Source organism: Sphaerodactylus townsendi, linkage group LG08 (genome assembly GCF_021028975.2).
Source record: "Sphaerodactylus townsendi isolate TG3544 linkage group LG08, MPM_Stown_v2.3, whole genome shotgun sequence".
In the NCBI taxonomy this organism is placed as follows: Eukaryota; Metazoa; Chordata; class Lepidosauria; order Squamata; family Sphaerodactylidae; genus Sphaerodactylus; species Sphaerodactylus townsendi.
In genome coordinates this window covers 96,026,522-96,037,533 of record NC_059432.1, presented here as the reverse complement: position 1 = coordinate 96,037,533, position 11,012 = coordinate 96,026,522, and the positions used below count along the sequence as shown (strand labels likewise).

Sequence of the window (11,012 nt, the reverse complement as noted above, 5' to 3'; positions counted from 1 at the left end):
CTCTTTGCATAGGATCGCATGAAGTGTTAAGTCACATTTTAAACAGTTAAAAGTCACATTTTTAAACGTCAGCAATAGCCACCTTCCCATCTGGATTTTGTTTAGCAGCGCTTCCACAGTGGCTAGCTAGCCGGTATATCCGCCTGCGTGTTGCATTTGCAAGAGCAACAATGCAGCAAGACAAAAGGTTGGAGAGGGGGGAGACCCCATTAGCAGGACACGACCCCCCCCCCACTGAGCCCCAACTCCCCTACAGCCCCGCCCACTTCCTCAACTCCCCCGCACGCTCCAGCTTGGGGAAAAGCGATGGGCGGAGAGCGGGTGGCGAGACTGACACGAAGCCCGGCCTATCCACGCCGGGGTTGCCCCTCCGAGGGGCGGGCACAATCCCGAAGTTGTGCCCAATGAGGCCGAAGTCGGAGCGGGACTTCCTTCGGGGATCCCGCTGGAGAAAGCGACCCGAGTGTGGAGGTGACACGTCGGAGCCGGAGTGGAAGGTGGCCAAGGCGAGGCAGGGCGGAGGAAGGTCTCCCCACCTTCTTCCGTCACTTTTGCAATTGCAAAGAGGAAACTTCAGCCCCCCGCGGGGGGAGGGAAGCTAGATTGCGGCTGATCCCGGGAATCCTCGCTCGGGGGGATGGATCTTGCAAGATCCTTCTAAAAGGCTTGCGGCGCTCAGAAAGATCCGCGAGCTCAGTTGGGCAGAGAGACCTCCCTGCCCTGCAAAAAAAAAGTCCCTCTGGAGAGAACTCGCCCGGAGGAGCCCTCCCTGCGAGAGTAAGCCGCCTGCTGGGTCCACTCTTGTGGCTTCTTCTGATCCGAGCCGGTGGAAAGGTGAGCGGGCGGCCAGCCAAGCGGGCAGAGGGCAACGCTGCCTAGCAAGCGGAGCCACGCCTTCGCCCTCGGCGCGCTGCTCCGAGAAAAGTGCACCCCCCCCCCACCCCAAAAAAAAGCATCCCCAGGTCCCTTGCTCCTCTGCAGCATGACTTTCAATGCCCGGGTTGCAGCAGGTCCAAGTTAGCAGCTTGGGGCCGTCTATGGCAGGCGCTGATGCTGCTACCCTGATGCTGACGGTCTGCGAGTGAAGCTTGGAGGGCACGTGGAAATCCCCCCACACACACCACCCTCGAGGAAGGGACTATGGGCAACGGGATGTGCTCCCGAAAGCAGAAGCGGATCCTGCAAACCCTCTTGCTCCTGACCGTGGTCTTCGGCTTCATCTATGGGGCGATGGTCTACTACGAGGTGCAGAGCCAGCTGCGGAAGGCGGAGGCGGTGGCCGTCAAGTATCAACAGCACCAGGAGTCCCTCTCTGCTCAGTTGCAAGGTAAGAAGCCTTTCTGCGCCCAGGGAGAGGGCCTCCCAAAGCAACACCCCCTCCCAAGTTGGTGCCTGCCCAATTTTCTTTTCATGTATGCGCTAGTAGCTGGTGGAACATTGCTGAGTTTGTAGTTCCAACGCACCACTGTGAATGCAAAACCTGCTGACTCTGATGAATGTGAGCCTAGTGGACCTGTTTAACTCACTTTTGTTATAAAGTCCTTTTCTCAGATGCATGCTGTTGATCCTTTGTTGGCAGACCATATGGGGGGAAAGTGTTGCAAAAGGCAGGATCAGAAGCCCTACAAAATGCAGGAAGCCCAGGATTCTTCGTTATGCAAACTTCAAAGATGTGTGGTCCTGGGTTGGTTGATAATCTGCATGGTTGATAATGTACGTCCCTTAGTTTGTGTGTAAAAAGTGGTATTGAATGACAGCCAATTTATGGCAATCCCAGCAAGTGATTTTCAAGGCAAGCCAGAAGCAAAGATGGTTTGGCACTTCCTTCCTCTGCTTGGTGGTCTCCCATTCGAACTCCGTCCCTGCTTAGTTTCTAAGATCAGGCTATATATACTATGTTGCCTTTCATTCCTTCCCTGGTTTAGCTGTTCTGTTTTATCACTTGTAATGAGGAATCTCTGGGGAAAGTTTTAAAAGCTTTCTGCTTAAGATGTATTATAGTCCAAAGGTTATTCATCATGAAATAAGGATTCGTTTTTAATTATGTAGCACGAGCCTGTATATTCATCCTTTGGTAAATGAATTCCATTAATCCATTCACAATGTCATGCTCTTCCAGAGGTTTTAGGAGATATTATCACCGGGGCTTGGTTTTGCAGTTCTCAAAACTGTAATGTTCATCTGCAGCGATCGTGCCTCTTCTTCACAGTAAAAACGTAATAAAATAAATATATAAAGTTGAGAAAAAGACCTTAATCCCATTGTTCTATGTGCACTGAATCAATCCTTTACCTGCTTAGTGCTAAGCTTCAAGAAACTGAATGAATAGAAGATTATTTGGAGTGGAACATATCTGCACAAGGAGCTAAGTGGGAGGAGGGAGGGGCAAGCAGTAAAAATGAAAGTGAAACATTGTGAGCAGAATACTGCACAAGTTTTGGGATTTTTGCATGTGTAGCCTGAGGTTTATCATTGTATATTCTTTCCGGAGCAGAAAATCTATGGCAGCAGGCCCGAAAAGAAACCCAGTTTGGGAATATTTTAATGAAGTTCCTCTACCTATGGGTAAGGCACTCAAGTGTGCAAAATGCACACACTGCAACAAAGAAAGACAAGTCCTGGTTGCTCAAATGAATCTGGAGATAGTTCACCTCACAATAATGCCATAATTATCTCTTTATGTATTTTAAACACTATAACCAAATCAATAATTTTGGTACAACTGTAAAACTCATCCAAAAAGTTATTATTTTAAAAATGAAACCCATCCGAACTCCGACTCTGCTTAACTTCCGAGATCAGGATATATACACTATGTTGCCTGTCATTCCTAGTTTAGCTGCTTAGTTTTACCACCTGTAATGAGGAATCCTTGGGGAAATGCAATCAAACTTCTTCATATTTTCAAATTTGGATGGTTTAATCTGAGGCTTTCAAAGTGGGAACAGAATGTATACAACTCTGAGTCTGAAGGGATTACAGGAAGCAAGGTGGATTTGATTTTAATCAAATGCATTTTAAACCAAATGAAATACCAGACCACGGCCACACAGCCCGGAAAGCCCACAACAACCAAATGAATTTAAATCACTAGTCAGTAAGACTTGATTATGGTTTTCTACATGAAGACTCGTTCTTGCTGGTACCATCTTGATATTTACAACCAGATGATGGTGAAATGGAGTCAGAGGGCCAATTCTATGGGCAACCAAATGGAGGAAAACGGTTTGAGTGTAGGACAACTATGCCATGATGTGGTCGCTGGCAGCCCAGTACAATATGGGGATCACACTGTTGTACATCGTGGTGTGAAAAGACAGCTTGTACCAGGGATAGGCATCTTGGAGCAGCCTTCAAAAGCGGATATCTTCTACAGCTCTGAAGAGCCTCACTTCAATAGCTATCATCTCTCCGATGCAATGAGTGACCCTTCTCTCTGCCGCCTGCCTCCTATCTCTTGGCACCCTAGTGCTGCCTTTGCCAAGGATTTCCATCAGAGATGCTTGCTGTCCTCTGCCTGGCAGAGATTGTACACCAGAGGTGTCCAACTCTGGTGCTTCAGATGTTCATAAACTACAATTCCCATCAGCCCCTGCTGGCTGCTGGGAATTGTAGTCCATGAACATCTGAAGCGCCAGAGGTGTACACTGCATTCAGCAGGAAGAGCATGAGGGGAGATCACTAGTCCACTCACCTATTGTCTGGTTAGTGGTCTCTTGGCCACCTCACCGGCCTCTCTCTCCCCATTGAAGGATCACCTTTTAGAAGAGCTTTGTCAGATTGCTCAGAATCCAAAGGTTGAAACAAATGACAAATGTCTTTCTCTTGTCTGATCCGGGCCCTAAACAGTTGGCACTGTGCAAAATATGGATCCTCCATCACATGGAATCCTTCCAGACCGAAGATGTGAGGGGGCACCTGCCTTCAGGGAAAACATACTGTACCTGATGGGCACAGGAAGAGGTGGCCGAAGGGTTGAGATGGCAGCACCTTGAAATTCCCCTCCATCTCTCCCTCCTGTGCCACCTCTCCTCCTATTTCCCCTTGGAAGGCCTGCTGGGCTCTGGAGGAACCAAAGAAATCGTGCTTGCAACCCCTTTCTCTTGGTCCTCCAGCATCTTCTTGGTCCTTGGAGTAAGCTTCAGAGCTGCAACAATTGTCCTCAAAGCTCACCTCAAAAGACAGCTTAAGTGGGTCTTCCTCCTCCTGCTGGATAGGCTCAACAACAGGTGAACAAAGGGCAACCTAAGCAGTAGACACTTGCCCAGTGCCAGCACCTAGAGTTACCTGTGCAGGTGGGGCTGCTCCAACAGTTGTCTCAAAGAAGAAGGACTTGCAGGGCTCAAAGAAGAAGGACTTGCCACTCCAGTTTCATTTTGTAAAAAGCCACCTAAGCGAAGCTTGCTTCAAAGTGTGGTTTTCCTTTTTTCCCCCTTTGGCTTTGTTTAAAGAACAGCTGCCTAGTGGACTTCCTGTTCTGGAACATGCCTAAGGATAACCTGCAACTGCCCTGCTGATGGAATGTGAAAACTTTTTAAAAAGTGAAAAGTAACTGCACTGAAACTTGTCCTGTCTCCTCCGCAGCAAGTTCCTAAGTTGGAAGGACTTGAATAGGACTTTTAACAGAGGACAATATTCTTGCCTTGGATTCGGATTTCAACACTGTTCATTTGCACAGCCAACATTACCGCCAAGTAGCTGGTTGTGGTTAGGAGTGTTTGCAAATGCTCAGTTCAGCCTTGGGAATTCACTTGTTATGCAAGTTCCGTCCTTTATTATTTTTAACTAATACATGCCCTTCTTTAAACTTGCTGCAAAACTACAGGCCAAGTACCCAACCACCTAAATTAATATTTTGGTTATTTAAAAAAACCATAGCAGGCTTAATGTGCACAGTGCTTTTGTTTTAACACGGTCAACTGCTAATATCATTGTGCTTCAATGGTAAAACTAGGATCTGGGAAACCTTGGTTGAAATCTCTCTGCCGTGGAAGCTTCCTGAGTGACCTGGAGAGCCAGTGTGGTGTTGTGGTTCAGAGTCGTGGACTCTAATCTGGAGAACTGAAGTGGATTCCCCACTCCTCCACATGAGCAGCAAAAAGATCTAAGTAGAATTGTCACTGCCACATCCTGGACCGTGTTTGTTTTAAAATGCTCCGCTTGGGTCCCAGTTGGAGCATTGTGGTCCAGCATGTTGGCGATGAAGTTACAATTCTACTTTGATCTTTCGGTGGAAAAGAGTATAATCTTGTGAATCAGATCTCTGAAGATGCCAGCCACAGATGCAGGTGAAACGTCAGGAGAAAATGTTACTGGAACACGACCATACAGCTTGGAAACCCCGTAACCAGTGGTGGGATCCCAAAATTTTAGTAACCGGTTCCCTCGCCAGCCCCCCCTCAGCAAAGGAGGCAGAGGTGTACCTAGGCAAACCTGAGCCCTGGGCAAAACCTGAGTTGGATGCCCCCCATGGGCAGCCACCCCACCACGACCCCCCAAAATTTTTTTGCACCAAGTCATTTCTAAATCATCATCACACTATAGAAAATGCCCCAACTCACAAATCTGAACACAGCAATGGTGAAACACACAGGTTCTTTGATAGAAACTGTTGAGATAAAAGGTACGAAAGGCTGAGAATCAATGAATTGCAGTACCTGAAAGGGATTAACCCAGTTCAGGGAGTTACATTATTAGTCACAATTGCTATAGGGAACCTTCACGTTCAAAGGCAGTATGCCTCTCGGGGAGACGAGGGCGTGGAGATGGAAAAGCAGACCCAATTAGTAACCCCCTCTCGGCACACACAAATAATTAGTAACCCACTCTCGGGAACTGGTGAGAACCTGCTGGATCCCATCTCTGCCCGTAACACCCCAGTGATTCTGGCCGTGAAAGCCTTCAACAATACATTTGGAATTTCTGTTCAATATTAACATATGTGCAATCTTTGACTTTAAATTCCTTTTGCATTCGGTGGTACTTTGGCAGCTGTCACTCTCTTCCCAACCCCGTCCCTCCTTTCATCTTGGTCGAAATTCCATGCTAAATAGGAGATCTAGAGAACTTCTAGTGATGGACCTATAAGACTGATGGGCTGGGCTGGGGTTGGTGGTTTATAAATTAGGCCAACCCATTTTGTTTTTGTTTTTAATTGCGTGCACAGGTTGAAATTAATGCATACTCATTAATACACCCCCCTCTTCAGGATGGATTGGGGATAAATATTGAAATCAGTGAAAAACAGTGGAACCTCGGTTATCGTCACCTTCGGATATCGTCATTTTCGCTGGTTGCCCCTGGCCATTTTTTGCCTTCGTTTTTTGCCTATGCAGTTTTTTGCGTAAATTTTCTACACCATTTGTGTGGCGCATGCGCAAACGGTGTAGCTTCGGTTTTCGACGGTTTCGGTTTTCACCGAGCGTCGCTGGACGGATTACCAGCAAAAACCGAGGTTCCACTGTACTGAATGGTACTAGTATATGCTGAAATATTCAGATGTCCATCCATAAAAATTAAAAACGGAAGTTAGATGTGAGCCCAGCTTTCTCAGACCTGCCAGCTCCTAGCACTGTTCTCAGATTTGACTGGTGTCATTTGTATGCTGATGTGATCGCAGAGATTGCACTCCCACAGTGAGTTTGTGAAAATTAATGTTCCATGAAGCAACACCAAGAAGAAGAATGTAGATAATAATAAATTGCGGTATTTAGAATCTGTTTGTTATTAACACAATGCATGAAATCTGTGACCCCTTCACCTCCCGAAAGAGAATATTGGAATATACACATATACATATGTTCTCGGTGCTGATAATTCCGCTACAGTTAGTTGAACCAGAGCATTAATTAACAGAACAACCTTAATATAAAACTTAAGGGCATTCCAAGCATTGTTCTCGGACATGATCTCGGTGAATCAGGTATGACCAGCTGGCAGTCCGTGAAGCAATTATATCTGTACCCCCGTCTGCCCTAGCAGATGTTAGCCAAGTTCTGAAAATGTTCCCTTATCTTTCACTTACAAGGAAAAGAAACTAATTGCTGAAACCATAAGAATCAGATATGATGTTACCTGTTTCCTTTATAGTCCTCCTTTCTTGTTGAAACTGGAGGCAGATTACAGAATTTAAAAACAAGGCCTTTTAAAACAGTATAATAAATGCAATGAACAGGGCGGTATAATAAATGCAATGAACAATGAACTTGCTCATTGAGCGAGTTTTGAAAACACTGGATTACAAAATTAGAGAACAATAGAGGACCCACAGGGGCTCGTGGGGAGGTATCTCATTTAACCCTCCATCCCTATTTCCTCTTTCCCTTCCCTAAAAAACCCCCATATTTCCTCCCCTTTTCCTGTTTCCTTCCCACCCATCAGCCAGCCTATGTTATCTGTCTTTAACATTCCATCATTCCCTCCACTAACAGCCTCTACCTGGATTTGACCCCAGCAACTATGTAGTGGGGGACCATCAAGGACTTGTTGAGCACCTCAATTTCCTATGTGTCCCCTCCCCTACTACTCCCAGTGTGGTGTAGTGGTTAAGAGCAGTGGACTCTAATCTGGAGATCCAGGTTTGATTCCGCATTCTTCTACATGAGTGGCGGACTCTTACCTGGTAAACTGGATTTGTTTCCTTGTTCCTATGCGTGAAGCCTGCTGGGTGCTCATGGGCTAGTCACAGTTCTCTCAGAACTCTCTCAGCCCCACCTGTTTCACAAGGTGTCTGTTGTGGGGAGAGGAAGGGAAAGAATTTGTAAGCTGCTTTGAGAGTCGTTATAGGAGAGAAAGGGGGGGTAATAAATCCAAGCTCTTCTTTCCCTCCTTTGAGCAACCGCCATGTCCCCACATTTCCTGCTTCTCTTTCCTTCCCACCCTGCATTAATTTTTTTCTCTCACTAGGTTGAATTGAACCTGCTTTTTAAGACAATTTTGTCCTGTTCCCTCCGTTGCTTTCCCCAAAGCTTTTGTCTATGAATTTCCCATGAATCCCTGTGTTGCCTTTTTAGAAGTCAAAGGGAATACTTTTCCTTCCTCGCTAGGTAAAAAAATCGCTTGTCTTCCACCAACCCACAGATGCTGCAATCCACTGCTTGTGACAATAGGCACAGCTGAAGAGGAGTTGCTGGAAATGCGCATTCTGTTCCTTTGTGAAGTTACAATTCAACAAGTTTGTGTTTTCCACTTTGCATGTGCCAAACTGGGAAAGAGCAAGGCCTTGGTCCCGAACCGTGCAGGTGTATGTGGGACCTTTTAGTCCTTTGCCCTTTGCAATCTTCAGCAAATATTGGCTGGGTATTTTGTGATGAAAATAAACACCCACACAAAAGGCCAGTGCTCCGAAGCAGTCAGTCGGAAGACAAACATATTACGGATGACAGAGCAGTTTATCCAAGGAGGCGTTCCCAGGACAGTTTGCTACAGTTTAATTAAACTCTCTCCTGTTTCGTGACTTATGGTTCACAGAGATGACTGAAATGCAAGGAGATTTCCAGTACTGGTAAAGTGTGAAAAGGAGTCTCTGTTTTGTAATGAGTGAATTGTTTTTTAAAATGAATGTTGACATATTCAGGGATAATACTTCATTTCACAGTGTTTAACAAACTCAGATTTGAGATATTGGAGCTGAATGTCAGGCTGTTTCTGCATGGCGGTGGCAGAAGAGGCTGGCCATCGGCATAATTTATGCTGGTGGGGCCTCGGGACTGATCTCACAGTCTCATGCAGGCGGTCTCGAGGCCGTCTTGGTCCGCAGGGTCATGGCCCGGGGGTTGGAGGGCAGTGTGGGCATGTCCTTTCCTCCATCCAGAGCTTCGCAGGAGAAAAGGTAGGTACACACAACAAACCGGAAGCGCCTAAAAGCGGTGCCCTCACACCAGTGCGCTTCGCATGGTGCCAGCGGGAAGACGCTGCTTTCCAAAAAACTCGCTCATTGAACAAGTTTTGAAAGCAGCATTTTGCCGTCATTTGGGGTGTCATTTTCCTGTCATTGGGGTGACAGGATTTCAGATACCCAAAAGATCTTATACTTGCTAAATAACCCTGAGCTTGTAGTTAGTGAATTGGTGGCCAAGTTTTTACTAGAAATTATACACCCTAAAGGATAGTTCTGTTTTTTAACTTTGTTGTGTCACTCTGTTATTAAGAGATTCTTTGTTATCATTCTCTTTGGGGATTGTTTTAAATCTGGTTTTTTCTCTCTCTGTATTTTACCTGTATTGTCTTGTATGCCAATAAAGGCTTGGTGCTCAGCAATCCAGTGAGTTTTACATATTTTAACAATCAAGTCAGTGATTTGGTGAACTTGGGAAGCCAAGTTGGTCTATATCTGAATCCATAAGCAAAAATATATGTCATACCTTTAATTAAAACCAGTCAAAGAAATATGGAACGTGTTGCAGGCTTTCAAGTTCCCCAGAACTCTTCATGACACTGGAAATAAAAAAGGATGGTGGGATTAAGGCTGGGGTTGTTAAGGCCTCATTTTCTGCACCCCCTGCAAGATATTTAGCTGACTTCAGTTGGCGAAATGTGTGTGGGTAGCTGTTAATTGGATTCGGTGAACTCTCTTCCTTTTAATCACAGTACACCAAGAGCTACCTGGGTTAACATTTAACAAGAAATAATCCAAAGTACTTATGATTATTAAAAATATGTTACTGTTATCCCTTCTGCAGTGCAACTTTCCCCATTGTGGTTGTGATATATTGTGGGTTGGCATAAGAAATAAAAATGGGAATTTGGGGGGGGGGGGAGTTTCACGTAAACCGCAGACAACACACAAAGGCCAGCCTATGACACAGAGAAAGATTAGAAACTCAGAAATGCATAAAACTTAAGTATAGCATTGTAGAATATCAACATTTTATTTTTGAATACCACATACACAGTTTCTTTTTAAAAGTTAAAAGAAAATGTTCAAACTTCTTCTCTGGTGCAAAGGGAGGGTCTAAAAAATTAATGCAAATTTCCAGATTGCAAGGGGGTTAGGGTGCCGTGCCCTTAACCCCTATGATGTGAAGGGATAACTAGTTGCATCAGGGGACATATAGGAGGTGGCCTATAAGAAAACGTTGTCATGTTGTTAGATTTGCTCTTGATACTTTCGGGGTTTGGGATCAAGGAACCCGTTCTTCATCTGTTGCTCATAGGGATGCAACCTACCACTTGCTTCCTGGATCCGTGGATTAGATCAAGCCGAGGGGTGAGTGGATCCAGGGTTTTGTCAACACCTCATTGAGGGTGGGGGTGGTGCCACTGGCTTTTAAGGAGGCAGTGGTTCGCCCCCTTCTGAAGAGGCACTCCCTGGATCCTAGAGTTCTGGACAATTATCGTCCAGTTGCCTGTGTCCCCTTTTTAGGGAAGGTCCTAGAGACAGTGGTGGCTGCTCAATTGCGGATACGCCTGGTGAAAGCTGACTATCTAGATCAGTGGTGGTGAACCTTTGGCACTCCAGATGTTATGGACTACAATTCCCATCAGCCCCTGCCAATTGGCCATGCTGGCAGGGGCTGATGGGAATTGTAGTCCATAACATCTGGAGTGCCAAAGGTTCGCCACCACGGATCTAGATCCATTTCAATCTGGTTTCAGGCAGGAGGACTTTTTGTGTGGCAGGCCCCAAGCTGTGGAACAGGCTCCCGGCAGAAATTCGCCAGGTGTCAACGCTTTATAGATTTCGGTGCCTGGTTAAAATCTTCCTTTTTATCCAGGCCTTCAGTGTGTGACCCCCAGGGTCTCCCGTATTGATGCCAGCTGAAGGGTGGAAGGAGGGGAAGTGGGGATTTTTAATGGATGTTTTAATTGATTGTTTGTTTTTTTATTGATTGATTGTTTTTAAAGGATGTTTTTATGGTGGTTTTTTAATGTTTAATGTTTTTAGGTTTGTAATGTTTTAACGGGGCTTTTAACCTTATTATATAAGCCTTCCTGGGACTTCGGTGTAGGGCAGGATATAACTGGAATAAATAAAGACCATTCCCACCACTTAATTTTTTTTTTTGCTCTAA

The 11,012-nt window shown here is 45.7% G+C and overlaps 1 protein-coding gene across 2 annotated transcripts in view; it reads left to right on the top strand.

Moving 5' to 3' along the window:
* Window positions 1–416: 416 nt before the first annotated feature.
* The window catches only part of GOLIM4 (golgi integral membrane protein 4), a 70,525-nt gene continuing 59,929 nt past the window's right edge, over window positions 417–11,012 (top strand). For both annotated transcript variants that reach the window (XM_048506468.1, XM_048506466.1), the window contains exon 1: window positions 417–1,327. In XM_048506468.1, coding sequence (XP_048362425.1) covers window positions 1,141–1,327 — 187 coding nt within the window. In that variant the 5' untranslated portion in view covers window positions 417–1,140. The remainder of the gene's footprint in view (window positions 1,328–11,012) is intronic.